Source organism: Brachyistius frenatus, unplaced genomic scaffold (assembly GCF_029030835.1).
Source record: "Brachyistius frenatus isolate BFR_SWC_R1_liver_20210118 unplaced genomic scaffold, ASM2903083v1 Contig_9, whole genome shotgun sequence".
Classification (NCBI taxonomy): Eukaryota; Metazoa; Chordata; class Actinopteri; family Embiotocidae; genus Brachyistius; species Brachyistius frenatus.
In genome coordinates, this window is record NW_027210608.1 from 3546402 (window position 1) to 3567906 (window position 21505).

At 43.4% G+C, this 21505-nt stretch overlaps 5 protein-coding genes and 1 long non-coding RNA gene across 8 annotated transcripts in view; 4 read left to right on the top strand and 2 right to left on the bottom strand.

The window, feature by feature from the left end:
• LOC138616241 (uncharacterized) overlaps positions 1-21505 on the bottom strand; it is a 104040-nt gene that overhangs the window by 32677 nt on the left and 49858 nt on the right. The window lies entirely within an intron of this gene.
• Positions 62-2311, bottom strand: sdr42e1 (short chain dehydrogenase/reductase family 42E, member 1). Of its 3 annotated transcripts, none has more exons than XM_069690376.1 (3): positions 2227-2311; positions 1738-1814; positions 62-1486 (listed from the first exon to the last, which is right to left on the bottom strand). In XM_069690376.1, exons 2-3 carry the CDS (start codon positions 1797-1799, stop codon positions 385-387), a joined length of 1164 nt encoding a protein of 387 aa, XP_069546477.1. In that variant the 5' UTR covers positions 1800-1814; positions 2227-2311; the 3' UTR covers positions 62-384. The 3 variants fall into 3 exon arrangements, with proteins under 3 accessions (XP_069546477.1, XP_069546478.1, XP_069546476.1); XM_069690377.1 differs by having other exon boundaries at positions 2214-2311; XM_069690375.1 differs by having other exon boundaries at positions 2067-2311.
• Positions 3058-5134, top strand: LOC138616225 (arylamine N-acetyltransferase, pineal gland isozyme NAT-10-like). Its single transcript, XM_069690378.1, has 2 exons — positions 3058-3128; positions 3703-5134. The coding sequence occupies exon 2, from the start codon at positions 3708-3710 to the stop codon at positions 4578-4580; it is 873 nt and encodes a 290-aa protein (XP_069546479.1). The 5' UTR covers positions 3058-3128; positions 3703-3707; the 3' UTR covers positions 4581-5134.
• Positions 6403-7922, top strand: LOC138616153 (arylamine N-acetyltransferase, pineal gland isozyme NAT-10-like). Its single transcript, XM_069690260.1, has 2 exons — positions 6403-6480; positions 6705-7922. The coding sequence occupies exon 2, from the start codon at positions 6710-6712 to the stop codon at positions 7580-7582; it is 873 nt and encodes a 290-aa protein (XP_069546361.1). The 5' UTR covers positions 6403-6480; positions 6705-6709; the 3' UTR covers positions 7583-7922.
• On the top strand, positions 8462-11002 carry cnep1r1 (CTD nuclear envelope phosphatase 1 regulatory subunit 1). Its single transcript, XM_069690379.1, has 6 exons — positions 8462-8753; positions 9087-9158; positions 9337-9410; positions 9865-9974; positions 10458-10512; positions 10621-11002. The coding sequence occupies exons 1-6, from the start codon at positions 8648-8650 to the stop codon at positions 10660-10662; spliced, it is 459 nt and encodes a 152-aa protein (XP_069546480.1). The 5' UTR covers positions 8462-8647; the 3' UTR covers positions 10663-11002.
• On the top strand, positions 11155-20773 carry heatr3 (HEAT repeat containing 3). Its single transcript, XM_069690381.1, has 15 exons — positions 11155-11413; positions 11757-11929; positions 13626-13713; positions 14083-14183; positions 14413-14522; positions 15397-15537; positions 15766-16058; positions 17392-17482; positions 17799-17953; positions 18238-18320; positions 18436-18572; positions 18717-18805; positions 19279-19422; positions 19511-19687; positions 19834-20773. Exons 1-15 carry the CDS (start codon positions 11273-11275, stop codon positions 19945-19947), a joined length of 2037 nt encoding a protein of 678 aa, XP_069546482.1. The 5' UTR covers positions 11155-11272; the 3' UTR covers positions 19948-20773.

The window sequence follows — 21505 nt, forward strand, 5'->3', positions numbered from 1 at the left end:
AGATTTTGTATATCCGGAAAGTACTGACTTTAAGAATCAAAACCCACAAAGAACATTTGACTTGTCAGGTTTTATTTGTTTTATTGTACAGTTCTGTAAAAACAGCATTAAAACATGACCGATCTTAAAGGAGGTAGCATTTTTATAACCTTTAAAACAACTGCAAAATGTCAAATTAAGACTTTAAGGTTCAAATATTATTTTCATGTGATGAGCTCTGACCCCAAATGAATTAAAAAAAAAAAATGTTTTGCTTTCATGTACTTAAAAATAAAATGTGTACATGGATGTTGACGAATTGACACGTGTAAACGATGGATCAGTCTTCATACAGTACGTATGATGTTTCCGGAGATGTCAGAGTGATATTTTTGCTTCAGCGGCTCATCGACTGCCAACGACTGGAAGAAAAGAGAGAGCCGCAGCAACGAAGGCGGAAACAAACAGGATGTGGAGTAGAAATCGACTGACGGAGGAGCTGCGGCGTTTCTTCCCATGTCCTCTGCTTCGGAACCACTGAACGACCTCGTCCATGTCGTGCTCCTGGGGCTCGTAGCCGAGCTCCACCTTGGCTTTTGCCATGCTGAAGTAATGTGTAACGCCAGTTTTATACACCTCTGTGCGCGTCAGCAGGGGCTGGAAGTTGTAGAAGGGGCCGATGAGGTGGTGAACCATTTCTGTGAGGAAGGCAAAGAAGTAAATAAGAGATATAGGAAGGCGCAGTTTGGGGAAGGGATAGCCGAGGCCCTCCACCAGAGGTCTGAAGAATTCAAAGTTGTTGACGGGCCGGCCATCTGAGATGAAGTAGGCCTGGCCTGCAGAGCGGCGCTGCTTCTCCGGGGTCAGGGCTTCTGCGGCTAGCTCGTGCGCTGACACCAGGTTGTCCACGTGGACAAACTCCACCAGGCTGCTGGGTTTACCATAAACAAACCTGAAGATCCCCTTCTCTATGTAGCTTACTATCCTGGGCAGGTGTCTCTGCTCTCCAGGCCCGTAGATACCTGCTGGACGCAGGGCGCAAGTTCTCAGCACCCCAGGACTTCCGTTCAGCGCGGTGCCGTTGGCTTTCATCACCGCCATCTCAGCCAGAGACTTAGTCCGAGAGTAGTGGTCAGGGTGAAGATGAAGAGGGAGATAAGGGAGGCTCTCGTCCCCGTTCTCTATGACCTGGCCTCCGAACACCACGTTGAAGGTGCTGGTGTAAACCAGCCTGGACACTCCGAGCTCCACACACGCCTTCAGGACGTTTTGGGTGCCTTGGACATTGACCGCCTCAATCAGTTGACGGTTTAGCTGCTCCCTGCCGGACATGCCGTAGGAGGCGATGTGGAATACACAGTCCACGCCGCTGATGGCCTTCTCAACTTGTGCATAGTCACGAATGTCGCCTCGCACGAACACAAGGTCTTCCAGCACTGCTTGGCTTGGAGGGACGGTGTCAAACAGAATGACTTTGGCTCCCTTTTTATGCAGAGAGTGAGCGAGGCTGCAGGGAACAAAATATGAAATGTTGAATCTGCATGAAACTCAAAATAAGTTTTTGACATAATATTGTTCTGCTTGTATTCTACTTTCAAATCTACTACAGCTCTTTGTTGGTCAAAGATCCAATCTGAGATAACTGGTATAATACCGCCACCTTGTGGTAACGCAGCGTGACTGCACAAAGCACAGCAGCATTCACAGACTGTATTAAATCATGTTGGAGTGTAATAAACAATATGAAGTAGTTCTTACCGACAACCAAAATAGCCACATCCTCCAGTTATTAAAAACGTGTCTGCATGTGCATTTTCCATTGCAAGAGTGCCAATCTGTGAGTTAATAGAAAGATGAAAAATAAGGAGAACGACAATAAGTTTTAGAAAGTATAAAGCCTTGTAAATATTAACAAATAAACAAGATAAAGCAAAAAAAAATATTAAAACAATTAACTAAACTAATTTGCATCCTACAGGTTTTTGTCTACTTAAGCTTTTAAACTTGTCATGCAATTAGCCGAGTTCAAATATGATTTCTCTATGGACCTCAAATGTATTTCAGTGTATTCATATTTCACAGTCTACCTCTATTAACAGACTCCAGCAGCACTTATTGTCCATAAAGGTTCACGCTTTCCAGGCATGCTTCAAACTCCGCATCAAGCACTGGTGTGCGACGTGCTCAGACAGTAAAGACAATCACACTTTCTTCTCCAAAATGTTCACGCTCACCGGCGGCACCAACCTCAACACAAGCCGGGTACAAAAAGAGGGAAATATCCGCTGAATTTCACTCTTTCAAAAACCCCCAGTGGACATTGGACATGAGAGACAGACACTATGTAACTCCCTAGCTCGATGCTGTACGTTTTTGTTACGTCATATCCACCGAATAACACAGGAAATACGACGAGAGGATTTTCACGGCGCAAAGTGTTGACTGATGGCAACTGGTGGCAATTCAATATCAACCCAAGATTAAAAAAAATAAATAATCAATGTTGAATATTTTTAAATAAGTACATGATTATATACTTCTAATTAATGACTCGTCATCGCATTCATTATTCTAATAATTAACTGGCCTCATCTGTGCTTTTGTTTTGAAGGTCTTAATCGGAAGTTTAGTTTTTTAGCTTGAGTTTTTCCGGTCTGACAATTTGCCTTCAGAATAAATGCAGATATTTTGTGAAGTATGAAATAAAAATATGAGTATGTTGTATTTTGTCGTAGCTATTAAATAAAAAAAAAATACATATTTTTACTTGGTTCAGTAAAAATGAATGAATATGTTATTATATTTGTCACTTTTTGACTGCAAAGACTGAAGTATTATATTCACTCAGTACCTGAATTAGTACTACTCTTTGACAATTTAAAACCAAAGTTGTACATTCAAACACCTAGTGAACGTTAATACTCACTACCCCTACACAAATATTATACATCATTTAATATGGAGTTGCAAAAGGGGTGAAAATATGACATTTGAACATAATAAATGGACTGTGTTGGTGATTGGTAGCGCCTCTAGCGGCCAGACACAACACAACACAACTGCGAGCCTCCGGTCGAGGACACGTACGTCATTATTCACTATCAGTCCTAAACTGCTGCAACAACAACACACAGGCGCTGGGTCCAAAGGTAAAAGGTTCAGGTTATTTAAAATGAATAAAGTGGCGCAATAAACTATTTCAGGAAATGCTGGCTGCGCTGGTGGGCGAGGCATACGTGTTTTAGTTTCAGTTGTCTGAAGTTTTCATAGGCCTATTTGTTGTCGATCCCGTTAACCAGTATTTATACTTTTAGAGGGATACAACTTTTGAGTTTAATCTCTTGTCAGTGTGATTTCTGGTAGGGTTTCAATAAGCGTGCAGCTTTACAGGAAAACGTGCCTTTTCATTGTACAAAAAAACTGACGGAGAGATAAGCGCAGCTACATATTTCCTATCTGTACAGAACGTACCAGCCTCTTCAGATAAAAAACAAATATGCATTCAGAACATTTTTAGGCCTCATTATGACACATTGTAGTTAAAAATAAGCAAAACATTTGAAATCCCTCATTTTGTCCATGTAAAAAAACCGCCTGACTTTGCAAAAAATAAGTGCAACTTTGTATTTGGTAGTGGCACTTAAAATCATGGCTGTCATCATCCTTTTGGTGTGGTTTATGTATGGCTTGTTTGAAAACTTTATCATATCATTCATTTTACAGGCAAGATGAATTTGGAGGAGTACTTTCAAAGAATTGGTTTCCATGGCTCCTATGATAAACTGGATCTCCCAACTCTGAAGCTGATCCACAAACAGCACATCATGTCAATCCCATTTGAGAACCTCAGCCTTCACTGTGGTGAGAGGATCGTCATGGACCTGCAGGTGGTCTTCAATAAGGTAGTGAGGAGCAGCCGTGGAGGTTGGTGCCTTGAGAACAACTTCCTGTTTGGCTGGGTGCTGAGAGAGATGGGCTATGACACTACAACACTGAGCTCCAGGGTTTTTAACAGTATCCTCAACGACTTTGGCCCCCTTGACTCTCATCTGATTAACCAGATCATCATTGATGGGAAGGCTTATATAGCAGATGTAAGTTTTGGGGTGTCATCCCAAGTGCGGGAGCCCCTGGAGCTCGTCTCTGGAAAGGACCAACCTCAGGCAGCGGGTGTGTTTCGTCTCATAGACAGAGGGGACATGTGGGTGCTGGAGAAGACCGGTAGAAAACCAGAGGTTGTCAATCCAGAATATGCCAAATCAAGTCTGGTGAACAGGAAGGAGACAAAGCTCATCTACTGCTTCACGCTGGAGCCTCGTGAGGCAAAGCATTTCTTTGAGGTGAACCACACTCTTCAAACGAACCCCACCTCTCTGTTCACCAACAAGTCCATCTGCTCTTTGCAGACACCAACAGGATTCAAAGCGCTGATCGGCTGGACCTACAGTGAGGTCACCTACAAACCTGAGGAAGGTGTTGATGTCTTAGACATGAGGGACATAACAGACGAGGAGATCGAGCAAATTCTGAAGGATCAGTTCAACATCAAGCTGCCGAACAAACTGCAGGTTGTGAGCAACAAAACATTTTACACCCTCTGAAAAACCCTCAAGTATGATTTAATGTTAAAGGGTCACATATAAAACATGAACTACTATTCAAATTTAATTGTTTAGATGTCATAAATTGTGGAATAGTATAAAAACCAAAAGACATCGCCTGTAAATAAAATATATTATATCGCTATGCATAATGGAAGGACAAAAGGAAGGGACAAAAAATAAAATAAAAAAATGAACAACTGTTGATAACAGTATAGTATATGTAGTCATCCAACAGTGTCATTATTTCTTTTTTTAAACTCATCTGTATTTTATGAACTCAGTATTGTCATACTTTAATATTATACATGTAACCTTTTTTTATATATGTATTTATTCTGAAAGATATCTGAGCCTTTAGAAGGCGCGGCAAATCAAAGTGCTTCACATAAAACCATTAAAAGCATCAAAACACAAGGCAAAAGAAAAGGACATAAAAAACAACAAGGCCTTGTTTGTTTCCCATGTTTTCCACAGGGTACACGTGATCTCATGTACGACACGTTATGTTGCAAAATATGATAACATGGGGAAATATGTGGAAACGTTTTTTTTACGTGATTTTAGAACAGCCGGTGTTATTATAACCCAAATTGTGATGTTCATCTGACGACATAACTTGTGTGGACAATTCAATTTGAGTCTTATTCTAATAAATTGACTTTGTTGTTTTGTATTCTCTGTGTTGTGTTCTTTATTTGCTTTCATGAAAATTATGCAGTTATGACCACTTCCTTTACATGAGAGCCGGGATCACAAAACAAAACTCTCCAATTAGAGGCATTAGAATCGACCTCTATGCCCACAGAAAACCTATTTTAAAAAGCAGCGTTACTTTTCCTTTGAGAAACTCTTGACCTAATTTTGACCATCTCTCAGGCAGGTCTCCGACTCTCTTTGAACACATACAGACCGCCAAACCCGACTTGGCTCACAGGGTTCCAACAGTTTCTTTTGTGGTCACGTTATCTCATTCGATGGAAGGCACAGAACAAGAGAGCTGCTTCAGCTTCCTGGACGACGTAAGCTTTAACCGTGGTGTGGGGAGTGTGATGGTGGCGCTCAGTGGCACCATGGGACTGACGCTGGTGGGGCAAAACACATAATCCTGTTGAACTCTTTTTCATTTTATGAAAATCTTAATGTGAAATCAGCAGTAAGACAAACTACAACATAACTAGTGCACAGATTCTACGACAATATCAAATATTACTGCGATTTCCCTTTGAGGATCAATAAACTATCTGTCTAGCCTTGATATACAGTAAAGTGAAACTACATAAGCGTGGACATTGTTGCAACAGGTGGAGATGATGGTAAATATTCAAATATAGCACAAGTACACAATCATATAATCAGTGAACTGACTGTTTAATGTGTGATAAACACCACAATCTATTTAAAGTTGACTGACAAGAGCTACTGTTAGCCACCATAAGCTATCTGCTCATGCCAGACCACAGACAGCTGGAGCTGCAAAATGTTTTAGTGTATTTAATTGGGGAAAGGTGTGTTTTGTTGCTTCTGAATTCTACGTTTCTCTTGTGAGAGGAAACATTTAATTTCTTCTTTAAAAAAGGTATTTAGTCTCCCTTTAATGGTACAGCTTCAGGGAAATCTGTGACAGTCAACAAATGTTTGTTGTCACGTGCGTGTGTTATCTGTCCGTTCCCTGTGAACTCTTTCCCTCAGTGAGACAGCCGTGGTGTGTCAGCTCCAGCACTGATGTATCATGTGGTCAGGCAAATTATCAACTAACATGAACAGGCTTCACTGGCTGATAAAAGCTCAGCCCATTTTGTAGCTTAGAGTTCACCAGGAATAAAGAGTTCAGTTCCGTTTTCTTTTGTTTTTCCTCCACGGAAACACTCCTCAGACATTGATTGCTTGTATTGGATAGGTAAGTTTAAAACCTCTGCTACATATTTCTTGTTGCATTTTTTTTCATTCTCAAGCTTGAACATTTCTGACATCTGACGCCAGCCGTGTCCATACCAGACTCGAGCAAGACAAGCTACAGGCGTTCCTTATAAAGCTTTACTGAGATGACTTTGCAAAACTAAGTGCAACTGTGAAATAAGTAGATTGATCTGATTTTTTCAATAAGTGATCTGCATTTTACAGGCAAGATGAATTTGGAGGAGTACTTTCAAAGAATTGGTTTCCATGGCTCCTATGATAAACTGGATCTCCCAACTCTGAAGCTGATCCACAAAAAGTACATCATGTCAATCCCATTTGAGAACCTCAGCCTTCACTGTGGTGAGAGGATCGTCATGGACCTGCAGGTGGTCTTCAATAAGGTAGTGAGGAGCAGCCGTGGAGGTTGGTGCCTTGAGAACAACTTGCTGTTTGGCTGGGTGCTGAGAGAGATGGGCTATGACACTACGACCTTGGGCTCCAGAGTTTTCAGCAGTGCCAGCGACGACTTTGGCCCTGACGAAACTCATCTGATTAACCGGGTCATCATTGATGGGAAGGCTTATATAGCAGATGTAAGTTTTGGGGTGTCATCCCAAGTGCGGGAGCCCCTGGAGCTCGTCTCTGGAAAGGACCAACCTCAGGCAGCGGGTGTGTTTCGTCTCATAGACAGAGGGGACATGTGGGTGCTGGAGAAGACCGGTAGAAAACCAGAGGTTGTCAATCCAGAATTTGCCAAATCAAGTCTAGTGAACAGGAAGGAGACAAAGCTCATCTACTGCTTCACGCTGGAGCCTCGTGAGGCAAAGCATTTCTTTGAGGTGAACCACACTCTTCAAACAAACCCCACCTCTCTGTTCACCAACAAGTCCATCTGCTCTTTGCAGACACCAACAGGATTCAAAGCGCTGATCGGCTGGACCTACAGTGAGGTCACCTACAAACCTGAGGAAGGTGTTGATGTCTTAGACATGAGGGACATAACAGACGAGGAGATCGAGCAAATTCTGAAGGATCAGTTCAACATCAAGCTGCCGAACAAACTGCAGGTTGTAAACAAAAAAGCCTACTACACGATCTAGAAAACAACACTTATCCTTTTCTGAAATAATGTCAGAACTTGCGCTGATTGCATGGCTGACCAGGTAAAACAGCTTGTTGATGAATCCTCTATTTTATGAAAAGAGAAATGCATTGAATTTTGTGTTTTGTACAATGAAAATTATACAATTCTATGACTCAGAGAAATAAAATTACACCCTCAGTGTGTTTCATTTTATTCACTTTTGCAGGTCCAGAGTTGGAACTTCAAAATACAAACCAGGTGGAAGCTTGCAGAGCTTGACAATATGTATATTGTAATGACAATATGAACAGACCAAAATTAACTTTATCAAGTGTGATGAAAATTTGAAAATGTGAAGAAATTAGGGCGGCACGGTGGTGCAGTGGTTAGCACTGTCACCTCACAGCAAAAAAGGTTCTGGGTTTGAATCCGGTCCTGGGCCTTTCTGTGCGGAGTTTGCATGTTCTCCCTGTGCTTGCGTGGGTTCTCTCCGGGTTCTCCGGCTTCTTCCCATCATCCAAAAACATGCACCTCAGGTCAGGTTACCTGGCGCCGCGCTTGTGGCAGCCTGCTGCAGCATCTCCCCCCTGAGAGCCCCCCTGCTGTAGTGAAGAAATTTCCCCTCGGGGATTAATAAAGTGTATAAAATAAAAAATCAAATAAAAATAAAGTAAAACGTCACAATGAATGTTTGGTAAAACACCCTGAGGCATTATTAACTGTAAAAGAAAAAAAAAAGATGTAATTTCCAAATATCTTTATGAAAAGTATGTTTATGGTTTTAAACAAATGAAATGATGGCTCACATGTTTAACAGACTGAGCTGTCAGTGCAAAATAGATTTACAGTAAAACTGCATTTTTTTACCTGCATTTGTATTTTTAAGTACTTTTATATAATTGTTCCCGCTTTACTCTCAAATATTTTTCTTTTATTTGTGTATTTTGTTGTAAAATAGTCGTGTCATTGCTAAAAGGGACTTCTGGGACACTCCTTGGACACAGCGCCCCCTAATGAGGAGGTAGAGGGCGGGACTTGAAAGTTCGCCCCGCCCTTTAGTTGGTCACCACCCAATCGGATTATGGCTAAACGCACAGCCAATGTGGATTGGCCTGCAGGCCTGTCCGTCAGCGGAGGGGACGCGGCTGTAGTAGGCTCAGACATGAACTCCCTGGAGCAGGCCGAAGGTAACCAAACACACGAAACAACTGCATTTATCACCTTTTTGGAGTGGCCTCCGGTTTGTTCTGTCCGTGCGGCCGTCGTCACAAAAGGAAACTCAAACACACGTCTTCAGTTACGGTGATAAAGACGGGCGACCCCGTTACGTTTGCCGGCTAGTTTGCTCGCAACACTTAGCATGCGCGCTAGCCGGACTGACAGTCAACGTGACACCTTGATCTTTAAAGTGAAAGGCTGAGTGTGTTTCTTTGAGCTCCTCTCGGACACACGACACGCATCATGTCAAGAATCGTTGTCATCCAAGATACTCCGTCTGTTAATGTGTCCCATCTTTTCAGACCTGAAGGCCTTTGAGAGAAGACTGACAGAGTATGTCTCCTGTTTACAACCTGCCACAGGCCGGTGGAGAAGTAAGTCACCGGGCAGAGAAGACGTGCAGCTCACGTGTACTTAACTTGGTGGTTTCTTTTCTTCCCCCCTTCCTCTCTGCTGACTTCAAACATCATCACGACACCAAACTCAAAAGTGTGATCTGTAACCTGCCATCAATGTTAAACTCTGGGGCTTCGTCCCCACGTCTCGTTGCAGTGATCCTGATAGTGGTGTCTGTCTGCACGGCCACCGGGGCGTGGAACTGGTTAATAGATCCTGACACGCAGAAGGTACGTTTCCACCCAAAAGCTTGTCCAGTTCTCGCTTCAATGGAAAACTGGACTCGCAGAGAGACCTCTTCGTTGTGCTCTTCAGCCGACGTTACGTTTGAAATGTGATGGGTCACGAATGACTGGTTAAACGGTTCAAAACGTCATAAGAAATTTCATTAAATTCACGTCACTTACTACGTTTAATTACCAACACGTGTTTTCAACTGGGCGATAAAGCTAAAAGGTCCTGAAGAAGAAAAGTTCACAGCAGAACTCAACACTGATCTGATTACTGTCAAACTAATGAAAGCGCTTCAATATAACTTGAATTAAGATGTTCAAGTTCAACCAGACCTCCTAATAAAGATCTGATGGACCAAAACATGAATAAAGTGGTATACTGTATGGATCCAAGTGTGCGGACACCTTTTGTCATTGACACTGATCTGGCTTTGTTCCCCTCGGTCTGCAGGTGTCTTTCTTTTCATCGCTGTGGAATCACCCCTTCTTCACCATCAGCTGCGTTACTCTAATAGCTCTCTTCTTTGCTGGGATACACAAACGAGTCGTGGCACCGTCGATGTATCCTTTGTCTGTTTCCGTGAATGTCTCGCAGGTCGTCGTTGTGCTTAAAAGGTCACACAGTTACATGGACATCAATAACTCCTGTTTATGTCACTGGGGAACTGTTGGAAAAATTACTCGGAGGCTTGGTTCAAAAATCAAACATATCGGACATTTATTCTTGCAAGAGGGAGCAAAATACATGTACACCCTCAAAGAGAGGTGTCCAGCAGTGCTCCCAGATCAAACAGTTGACAGTCACTCCCATTCCCTTTTTATCTGCTTTAGTATGGTAATACTGAGTTGGTTGTATTTCACAGGATAAGGACACCGGGGAGTCGTCAATTAGATGCGGAAAGAATCACTTGCAAATAAGACAGAAAACCAAGGAAACTTTTCGGAGCCTACTTGACAAAGAGACTTTCCAGAGCCACAATGCAAACAAGAGGAAGAGACATCTTTTTTTCCATCAGTAACATCCTTGACCTTTTCCCCTTTCAGTATCGCTGCCCGCTGCCGCACAGTTTTAGCAGAATACAACATGTCCTGTGATGACGTGAGTCCACGGATCTCTTCTGATGTTGTGTCTTGGAGTCTTTGCAAACAACTTGCATCTCTTGTCAAGATTTTTTTTAACACTTGTGTTGTTGTCATCTTTTTACAGACGGGCAAACTTATCCTCAAACCCCGACCGAACATCCAATAACTGCGAACTTGTGCGCTGTGATTGAGCCGCTGTGTACCTGTTCACGTCTCCGCAGCCACTGATCACAGGGTCTTCAGTCCTTTGGGTGGTCCGAACAGCACCGCCGCAGATGTTTGTCATCACGACTGAAACAAGCAACAAAGAAATGAACTGATGGGGCCTTTTAACAGTGTGGCTGTGTTGAAGCTGCTGATCTGCCCACAAGATCTTTTGATATATTTTACATATTCAGTGAGAGTTAAAATGCGTTTATTTCTGTTTCTGGTGTTGAGCATGTATTTTATCTAAATGTTTCTATTTTTTAAAGTTATTCACCTAATAAATACACCAGGTGGGAAAATATCTCTTCTCCATTTCTCTCATCACACATGGATCTCTTTGATCTGTCTGTTATATGTTATACAGCCGTGTTGTACCGTCTCCCGTGCTTTTGCGACAGCGTCACCGCTTTACGTTAGCAACGTACACTTTACGGCACAGTGTCACCGACCACATGGCCCTCACAACAGGCTGGAGCAGGAGTGCGTCTGAGGATTGACCGCGTGTACACAGCGGGAAAACATAGAAACATCACGATACATGCGGAGCTCGCACTTTAATAAGGGTTGAAATGGGGAAAAGTAAAACCACTAAATTCAAGCGTCCGCAGTTCAACGCGGTCGGACTGCCAATGAACGCTGTGAAAGAAGCGGACGCTGAGGAGGAAGACCACGATGATGAGGATGGTCCAGCTGCAGAGTTGCTGGAGAAAGTAGGAACATATTCTTAAACTATGTTCTCACTAAAATGACTGACTCGAATGAGTTACTTATGTTTTAAGGCTTTTATTTTGAAAATGTCTCAGGAATTATTGCTGAATCCTGTACATTTATTGATGTTGGGTGTAAATCAGTCTTTCGCGTGTTGCCAAATGAGTTTTTCACTTACAAGGAGTTTGTCCTGATGCAAAAAACAACAACAACCCCCTAGAAAGCTCACCTGATTCTGACCGGTTGTCACCTGTTTATAGATTTTATATCCCCTCATTCAATGTTGGAGTGCAGCTAGGAAAGATCAGTTGTCATGTGTGTTTTTCTTTCTACATATTTCCATAGTTACAGAGTCCCAGTGCAGATGTGCGAGAGTTTGCATGTGCCAGCATCTCTCGGGTCGTGCAGCAGAGCCAAACCATCCCTGGTTTCCTCCAGAGGGATGCAGTGAGACGCCTGGGCCCCATGCTGCTGGACAGCAGCCTGCCCGTCAGAGAGACCGCAGCCGGAGCGCTCAGGTGAGGTACAGTGGGAAGGTGGGTGAGCGGCAACAACAAATCTGGGTCCGGACTGCATTTTAAAAGAGCGGTCGAAGTCCCTGCTGCTGATATCATTTCAGTCGCGAGATGCTGAGTGGAATAAGGCCCTGCACAACAACAAGTTTGTGACTCAACTTTCAAGAGACACAAAGGAGCGGGAGATCGATCACTCAACAGGTCAATCTGTAAAAGGGAGGATATACGGAGGGAAAGTAAGCAGGGTGAGAAAGAGTTGAAAACAACTGCATTATACTCAGGTGATCTTGTTCCTGTTTCTATAAGAATAATATAAATGCGGGTTGCTCCAATGAACAGGTTCAACTGGAGGCAGGTAGGCTGTAAGTCACAGCACAGTTTGTACTTCACTTCAGAAAGAATCTAATCAGGAAAATGAGTGAGAACACTTGTATGGGGACACTATTAATGTGTAGAGCCTTAAAGTCTATTTCCTACAAGAGCCGACAAAGACAGTAGTACTATCCTACCTGGACACTGAGTGATACCAAACTGTGGAAAGAGGTACATGATCAGCCACAATGTTAAAATCATGCCACCAAAACAGCTACGACCCGTCGATGCCAGGACTCAACAAGACCTCTGAAGGTGTCCTGTGGTATCCGGCACAAAGAGGCTGGCAGCAGATCCTTTAAGGTCTTGGTCAAAGTAGCATCAATATAAAAAGCCAGGACCCGAAGTTTACTAGCAGACCTTCACACAGCCTCCACCCGCTTGCCTTCTTTCCATATTGCATCCTTATGCCATCTCTTCGTCGGGTAAACGATGCATACACACCCGGATGTACACCTAATGTAAAAGAAAACCACGATTCATGCCACCTTCTTCCATTTCTCCGTGGTCTAGTTCTTACCGTAGTGGACAGGGGTCACCACGGGAACTCTGACTGTTGCTATGCAGCCCCACCAAGGTGCGCTGCACCGTGTGTCCTGACACTTTTCTATCACAGTCAGCATTAAGATTTTTCCTGCTGCCTACACATCAACTTCAAAAACTGACTTCACTTGCTGCCTGATGAATCTCACCCCTCGACAGGAGCCATCGTAACAAGATAATCGGTGAAAGTCACTTCAACTGCCGGTGGTTTTCATGTTGTGGCTGATCAGTGGTATACAGCACTAAAAGTCCTGTTTGTTTTAGTTATGCTTTTTTTTGATCTCGCACTACAATCAATGTTACACTAAGTGCAGTATTGTCCAGTAGTATGGGTGTTTGTTGTATCACTTCTACAGGGGGCGCCATGGTACAATATCATTGTAAGGAGAGCGAAGGTGCTGTTTGGATCTCAACGACGGCTCATGCTTTGTTTTCATGATGTTTGCAGCTTCACATTTGATTCTTTTTAAAATGTTTGTCGATGTAGAAAAGGGATCATATTTGCATGTTGATTGTTTTCTGTTTGCCTCCGGCTGAATGATCCCTAAATGGTTCTAAAATGCGACAAAGAAGCGTTTTTATTGAAGAAGTTACAGCTCAGCAATAATGAGGTTCATCACATAATCCTTTATACCACATTCACTTCTCTAATCGTGTTTCACGTACGCGATATCAAAATGTGACAGCTGCGCACACGCACACAAAAACAGCAGGGGATGAGCCGGTGAATCTCCTCCGAGTGACTGATGAGTGTGTCTGGGGCTGCCTCTCCTCTCCCTGACAGGAATCTGAGTGCATGCGGCGGTCAGGAGGTGTGCGAGGACATGGCGAAGCACGACGTCATGACTCCCCTGACAGCACTGCTTAGAGAGGTGAGACTCCGCCGCCACTTTTAGCTCACCCCATCACTTCAGTTCCTCTTCATCAGCAGCTGTTACAGCAACCGCAAGCTATGATATCCTCAGCAATTAGGTCTAATCCCAGAGCAAAGGTATTAGTGAATTTGTAAAAACAGCCACACACACACACACACACACACACACACACACACACACACACACACACACACACACACACACACACACACACACACACACACACACACACACACACACACAGAAACAAATGGACTCCAGACAATTCAAACTCTGGGCGTGGGCAATATGTGTCCTGAGCTTTAAAGAGTATGTGACTGCGTTCAGTTTAGTATGTGTTCTCTCACAGTGGTGTTTTCTTTCTAGTGCTGCGCTGGGTTTGAAAGCGCCGTTGTGTCGATGAAAGACCAGAAGAATGCAGTGGAGGATGTAGCCAATGAGGCTGTCAACCTACTCTGGAATCTATGGTGAGCCAGGAAGTTGTTCTTGTTTTCATCGTTGCCCTCACCAGTCCTTTTCTGGTGGCTACATAGCAGCCAATAATGCTACAAGGTATCTAGGTAACAATATCTTAGCCTGAATTTAGTTTTTTTTTTTTACGTGGTTTCTGACATTAAACCCTCTTTATTGACCCAAGTATGCTGTGTATTAATTGCTTGTCTTTCATCCATCGCTCACTCCCTGTTGTCCTGCCAGTGAGAGCAGCAGCCAGGCGCTGTCTGTGTTCAACAAATCCGGTCTCGTGGATGTGGTTGTCCAGTGTCTGGAGAGACACCCACACAACATGGAGCTGGCCACATCTGCTGGTGCGTCTTAGACATTTTTTTTGATTTAAACTCCTCTCTCATGCTTATGCTGTTTCCTGTGGGAAAGAAAAATATTTGTTTTTATTAGAGCCTGATTGATTTATCAGTTGGCCAGTTTTTATTGGCCAATATTGACCAATCACAGATGAATCGGGATAGGCTTAAATATTGTCCTGTATGAGAACTTTTTTACAGAACATCACGCAGAAAAAGGTACTTTGGGTAATTAAGAAATATATCCATTCGTGTGTTTAAAAAAAAAAAAAAGTATTTCTAATTATTAAATTCCCAGTGAAGTTCACTTTCAGTGCACTGCAGTCATTTTGAACAATCAGGTTTATCTTTAACCTGTAAAATATCCTGCCTCCATTCCTGTTCCATCTGTATGATCAGTATGATGGTTGAGCTACCATGCAGATTAGCTTAGCTGAAGACTTGAAGACTCCAGGAGGAATGCAAAGCCATAATGTGTCATTTTACCCCTCAGTTTTTTATCCCAATTAAAAAGAAGATATTATGTATTAAATACTGAATGTGAGAGGTGCTACCAGATGGACTTGGTTACCCTTGGACCGAGATGGCTACCTGTTTCCCCCCTGCTTCCAGTCTTTAAGCTAAGCTGCTTCTCCAGCCTCAGATTTAAGGTCCGGACACAAGTGAGAGAAATGAGAAAATAAAGTTAGGATAAGAAAGATTAAAGCTGATGAGTATGAACACATGTGGTCTGTTATTGGTTATATTCCTGAACATTACAAAGAGTTTGAATTGTTATCGTGGTTAGCAGGATCTAATCAGACCTGACCTCTAACTAATCTGGTTTCACAGTTAAGAGAAAACTGTCTTTAACTGGCAGACTCTCCTCTGTGTTCCCCAGCCCACTGTCTGCACACTGTGACTGAGGACAACCCAGAGCTGCTGTGTAGCATGAACACTGCTGTGCTGGGAGCCCTGGAGAACGTGCTGCTGTCATCTGAGACCGGCACGGCGCACACTCTCCTCAAAACTTTATCTGCAGGTACAGTTTGTCTCTCTTCATGTCTTTGTTTTCAGAATTGTTCAAATGGAGGAATAACAGGTCAGAATTGTAAAGCTGTAAACCACCCAGGTGTTTAATAAAAGGGCAGCCCAGTTCCCATTTACTTGTTGTCCGTGGACGGCAGTAGCTTCAAATATATGAAGACACACTAATAAATACTGTGAGTGTGATGATTTTAAAATGAGCTCCAACTGTTGCATCGATCAGGTACGTTGTGGAACCTGAAGAGCAGTCTGCCCACCGCCCGCCAGGCCCAGACCCTCAACGCCGTGGTGGCCGCCTTGTCCCAGTGCCTGGATCTGGACGCAGGCACGCTGATCCCCGAACTCAGACAAGCCGAAGAGGTTCGCCTCAGAAACGCACCGGCTGCGACCGACACGGAGGACCAGGCGGCGGGAGAGCTCGCGGTGGAGGAGATGGACGAAGAGGAGGAAGCACCTAAACGGAGGAGGAACGGAACAGCTCGGAAGGTTGATAACGACTTCTCCGACCTCCTGCCTGTAAGTGGCATCTCTTGTTGTCACGCTGAAGACACTCAGAGATGAAGGCTTTAACTGTGATCTCTCCTTCCAGTATTTAATGGATGATGCTGAGTTAGTATTTCAATTCTGTACTTTCTTTGTTCTTGTTTCCCTTTTTGGGGCTGTGAGAGGAAGCGATTATCCCACTCCAATCGGTCTTTGCTCCGAGTAGGATGTTGACTTGCATGGATGTACGAATAGTCGACTATTCATTCCTTTTTTTTTTTTTTTCATAAATACTGTCTGGTATTTAAAAAAATCCGCACCTTACTCTCTCTGTGGCTTCTGTGTGGCTCTCAAGTCAGCCGCTGCCTGGGTCCTCCCTTCACCTCCTACAGACCTCCCCAGATGGAGACTGCGGCCGGTGGTGACCTATGGTTGCCTTTGTCAGATAGGTGCTGCTGTCAAACACCTCCTCCTCACTCCTGACCAGGCAAGCTGGTGTCCCCCATCTAATTGCTGCACTGCCTACGGCTCTGCCTCGAGGGCTGACTGCTTGGACGTCAGGGTGAACCATGGAGTCCCCATCCACCCCGCCACCCAGACCCTTGACCTACATAAGCATAGTGTTGCGGTTTGCCCTCGTCGACCCCCGTGCACTTCCAATACCCAACTCTTCCTTCGCTTAAGTTTATGTGTAGCTTTTTAAAAAAAAGACTGAGGTGTCTCCAACTGATGATTCAATTTAGTCGACTACAAGCGATCCACTTTTTTTTATTATGGAGGCGCACAGTAATGCCAGGTGAAAAGGTGAAGCGAGTCATTCTGCAGCGCGAGCCAGACTGACAGGGCAGACGAACTGTCGGGTTTCGTGGGAGCAGATTGGAGACATGCAGCAAGGTTCAGCTGGGGACCGGCTTCTGGCCCCCACCACACTGACCCCGGCGAGACAGAGCTGTCCCTCTCAGCTGAGTCACAGCCAGAGCCCCGAGATCGAGGGTGACATTCATGGTGATGTCCCAAAAAGCCCTCTAATATTGTGGGTTACACAATGAGCCTATCTGGATATAGGCTTGGCTTTTTATAGTGTGTACGTGTAAACATTCAGCTATGGCATGCGTTTCCCTGTCATGATACCACTAAACACACAGACACAGCTGGAGTCAGTGTAACTTTCCCTCTGAAGCAGGTTTTCACTCACATCACGGGTAAAAAAAAAAAAAAAGTCCAGCCAGACATATCCGAGTACACCTGCAGGATTGAATCTCCCCTCTGTGGCGGGGCAGCCGAAGCCAGGCTGGGTGATAATAGTGCTAACAGTCATTGTTTTAGTAGGATGTTGACTCACATGGCTGCTTGTTTTGGTGTCCAGAGGGGCAAGGAGGAGCTGAGGGAGGCAACGGCCTTGCTGACAGCCCAACAAACGTCCTTAGAGATCATCGTCAACATGTGCTGCTCTGACGGTGAGCATTGTGGGCACGGACAGCAGTGCTGAACCCCAGGCCCTTTTTCATCAAATTTATTTCCTGTGACACAGCCGCCAAGTATGTGTTTGGTCTATCAGAAAGGCTATTACGGCAAGAAATACATGAAAAGAGTTCATTTGAGTGCCTAGAAATGCCTTGTGTTGATCGTCATTGTTTTTCTAATCAGCTCTCTTCCCCTCTCTCTCTCTCCCTCTCTCTCTCTCCCCCTCTCTCTCCCCCTCTCCCTCTCCCTCCCTCCCTCCCTCTCTCTCCCTCTCTCTCTCTCTCTCTCACTCTCTGTGTGTGCGTTTAGACCCTTCTGACGACGAGTGGGAGGAGGAATCGAGCAGCGACGAAAGCGACATGGGTCCTGATGGTCTTTGTGACGGAGTGTCCAACCTCATGTCTCCGCTGTGTTTGTCAGCTGAGGTTCAAGGGGCCTTGATCAACCACAACATACCAGAAAAGGCAAATAAAAGTCCTCAGTCACACCTCCCCTCAGTCAACAGTTATAGTTCATCACGCTGTCAAGAAAGCTTACAAACGCTAATGTAATTAAAGTGTCATTTTGACATATATTACTGTAATTACCAACATGAAATATGGTTTTGATTATGCAGTGCGCCTCAGCCGTCTTCTCCCCCAGGCAGAGCCATTTGAACTACTTACCTGTGTCAGTTTAATAGAGATCTCTCTTTGATCTAAAAGCACGTATGCAACCACTTTAAACACTTTTTCTCTCTCAATTTAAGGTTCTCAAAAAGACCGAGTTCCCCAGAAAAGAAGCCGTGGATGTGTGCCATCAGAGTCCCTCCTGGAAAGGCCTGATAAAAAAGTAAATCCTCCTCACTTCTCCTCTTCTCTTAAAGTTCACGGTCCACGGTGTCCATTTTCACCCTGACACAGTGATACCCTCTTGAATAAAAAAAAAAAGTCTTGTCTTTCTTTAGGATGCAGCGCGTTCAGTCGCGGGCGCTGACGTGCCTCCACAGCATCCTCTCCGCCATGGATGCAGAGTGTCTGGGCGGCGCCGCAGCCCTGCAGGGAGCAGCACAGCACCTGTCCACGCTGGTCTTCGGTGCCGCAGGTCTCGCATCAATGCCATGTTGTTGGAATATAACACATTTCAAATTTACGTTTGGTTATTTATCGAAAGCAAACAAATAAGACACAAGAACATCCAATCATGATACTACACATAGAGTTTAGCATATAAAATGTTCCTTTTCAGAGATGCCCAAGGAAGAGGAGTTCCTGGAGGCCGTCATCAGTGCCATGAGGTCTCTTCTCCAGACGATTGCCTCCAAAAACATCTCTCAGGTACTGAAGACACCGCCGTTTAAAAACGGCATCACTTACGGCGATTTAAGAAAACAAATAAAAAGAGGCCAAAATCTGTGCAGCTGAGGTTGAGACATCCTGACTTTTATCCACGAGTTGAGATCAAAGCTCCGTCCTGTATTTCCCACAATGCAACTCAACGGTTTCATTTTTCTGCCGGCTAAATGTCCAAAACATTCAAACTTCCGTGCTGCCACAGATGACATTATACAAGGCTGAATACTACTCACCATATCCAGCAGGCTGAACTTCATGAGTACAGCTGGTGAAGGGCCACTGTTAGTTTAGTTTCCATGTTCTTTGACTGGATAAATAGAGCGCTGCATCACAGCAGCTAGACTTTGTATTTCTGTCAAACTTTGAAACCCACTGCTAGTTCACACTTATCACTTTTGACCGTGTTTATTTTGGGAGGCTCAATATTTGCTTGTTGTGTTTTTGTTTTTGTGCAGTGTATGACCCCCCAGCAGCTGATGAGCCTGAGCGAAGCAGCCACCCGCTGCGACGTTGTCAGTGTGAGGGTCAACGCCGTCGCCATTCTGGGCATCACTGGCAGCACATTAGCCAAAGAGAAGGGCACCGCGGAAACCCTTCAGGTATCGTTTCTTTCTCTCTCTCTCCCTCTTTTTTTCTTCTTCTTCTTCTTGTGGAATATTTGTCCTCTAAGAACCTCTGCCCCCACAGATGATTGGAAACGCCTTACTTCAAGTCGCCACAAGGGACACCGACCTAGTTGTAAACGGGGAAGCCCTCGACGCTTTGGTTGATGTTTTTGCTGATGGAGAGGAGGCGGAGACGGCTGCTAAAAACATCCATCTGCTGCCTGCACTGAAGGCACTTCAACCTGTCTTTAAGGCAAAGGTACCCGAGATGAATTGATCTTTACTGTGATCACTGCTCTTCGTGATTCGTCATTATTTTTTTCCATTGTAGTTTCCAAATGCATGTATTTCTGTGGGATTTTTCTCCCCCTTTTAAATAACAATGGCTCTATGTTTTTCTTTTAGATGCGTAAAGACGGAAGAGGCAAGTACTGCCCTCAGCAGCTGTGCGTGCTGGATAACATCAAAGTGAACCTGAGAAGATTTATTGGTTATCTGGAGAAGGTGGTGAAAAAATGACTTTCTGTACTTCATATTGTAATCAGTTGAACCTGTACGGTTTGGACAGCTATGCTTAGCATCAGACAGAATATGGTTGTGAAACCATCAAGTATTTATATTCTCTAAATAATGGTTTACTGTTTTAACTTGGTGATGTGAAAGTTTATTTGTTGTGAAGACAAAGGTTGAATCTAATAATTATTATTTACTGCGTGCGTGTTGCAGTTAAAGATAGTTTCTTCTTTTCTACATTCAACTCAAAACCATTTTCACACTTTGTAAGTATTCACTACTCACATTTACAGTTTTCAGAGAATCCGGTGTCAACACTTGACTAACCTTAATTTTATACCTCAACATTGATGTTTGCTGCTCTGCTGAAAGGAGGCTGATCTTTTCAAAGTGGATTCAAAGTTAGAATAAGGATTCTAGGAAGATCTTGTTTTATGAATATTGTACCCTGCAATCTTAATTTTTCTATGGAAGAAATCTGCTAACTTTGAACAGACATTTAAGTGTGTTTTTGCTGCAAGTTGGCTGTTCAATTTGTGAACATCATCCAACTTTCAGTTAAAAACATCATAAAATAATTGACGAAATACAAAAATATGTTGATTATTCAGCATCCAAAAATTCTGCTACAACTGGCAGTCCTGTTTTTTTTTTTTTAGCACCGCTGATCTGAAATAGTGTCATTTGTTTTGCACCTGATCCACGGATCATCATGCTTTCTGTAGCTCTTCAGCTCTTCTCTGGATTTCTGACATTTTTCTGGAAGGTATTGGTAAGATCACCAGGCTATGAAAGAATTTTTTGGAAATAAATCTTGATTTCCTAAAATGTTTGTTGTCTTTTGCATTAAATCAACAGTTTCTGGACTAGTATGCTTCAGGCATATTTATATCACTTACCAGATGCTGTTGTCTCGAATTGTAATTGTAGTGGAATTTAGGTTTGATACTGAATTTTGTTATCACTACACAAATCCCTTAAGTTAATTTGACAGAGTTTACACACTATGAAAACACCAAACAATACAGAATAAGGATCAGTACCTCAGTACTTTTGATTTCCACCATAACTGCATTATCTAAAAAGAACGACCAAGGTTTGATTTATTTTTAATTAGCTGAAATCACATATGCTCAAAACAATGTTGGGTTTCCAGCCTCTGAAATTAAATAATATTACCTTGCGTGAATGTTAGAAATCCACAAATTGGAACTTAATATATTGTTTTTAAATCGTTAATAGATTAACTGAGAAAATGATAAACTGATGAATTGATATTGGAAATGGTTTTCTCTCCAGCACTAATCAAAAATGAATATCAGCGTTGTGGTTGTTTATTCTTTTATTACCGTCTCCTATCGTAAAAAAAAACTACTTTAACGCGAGTTTACTTTCAGATCCCCATTCAAGTGATTATCCTCTCACCGCAAAATCCGCGTCGTTTAACGAGAGCAGCACCGAGCCGAAAACTAAACCGGGGTTTTACCCCTTTTTATACATGTGCTTACCGTGTCATTACACCTTGATGGGAATAATAAATCAAATCTTGTTATGTAACAAAAAC

What these genes read in the sequence shown, in the direction of transcription:
- heatr3 (XM_069690381.1), top strand. Translation starts at nt 11,273, where the DNA reads ATGGGGAAAAGTAAAACCACTAAATTCAAGCGTCCGCAGTTCAACGCG. An exon ending in GGAGCTGGCCACATCTGCTG is followed by an intron (nt 14,523 to 15,396) that starts GTGCGTCTTAGA and finishes TGTGTTCCCCAG; the next exon opens with CCCACTGTCTGCACACTGTG. An exon ending in AACCTGTCTTTAAGGCAAAG is followed by an intron (nt 19,688 to 19,833) that starts GTACCCGAGATG and finishes TTTTTCTTTTAG; the next exon opens with ATGCGTAAAGACGGAAGAGG.
- cnep1r1 (XM_069690379.1), top strand. Translation starts at nt 8,648, where the DNA reads ATGGCTAAACGCACAGCCAATGTGGATTGGCCTGCAGGCCTGTCCGTC. An exon ending in CTCCCTGGAGCAGGCCGAAG is followed by an intron (nt 8,754 to 9,086) that starts GTAACCAAACAC and finishes CCATCTTTTCAG; the next exon opens with ACCTGAAGGCCTTTGAGAGA. An exon ending in TAGATCCTGACACGCAGAAG is followed by an intron (nt 9,411 to 9,864) that starts GTACGTTTCCAC and finishes CTCGGTCTGCAG; the next exon opens with GTGTCTTTCTTTTCATCGCT.
- LOC138616153 (XM_069690260.1), top strand. Translation starts at nt 6,710, where the DNA reads ATGAATTTGGAGGAGTACTTTCAAAGAATTGGTTTCCATGGCTCCTAT.
- LOC138616225 (XM_069690378.1), top strand. Translation starts at nt 3,708, where the DNA reads ATGAATTTGGAGGAGTACTTTCAAAGAATTGGTTTCCATGGCTCCTAT.
- sdr42e1 (XM_069690375.1), bottom strand. Translation starts at nt 2,102, where the DNA reads ATGGACAATAAGTGCTGCTGGAGTCTGTTAATAGAG. An exon ending in GCTGGAGTCTGTTAATAGAG is followed by an intron (nt 1,815 to 2,066) that starts GTAGACTGTGAA and finishes ATTAACTCACAG; the next exon opens with ATTGGCACTCTTGCAATGGA. An exon ending in TGTGGCTATTTTGGTTGTCG is followed by an intron (nt 1,487 to 1,737) that starts GTAAGAACTACT and finishes TGTTCCCTGCAG; the next exon opens with CCTCGCTCACTCTCTGCATA.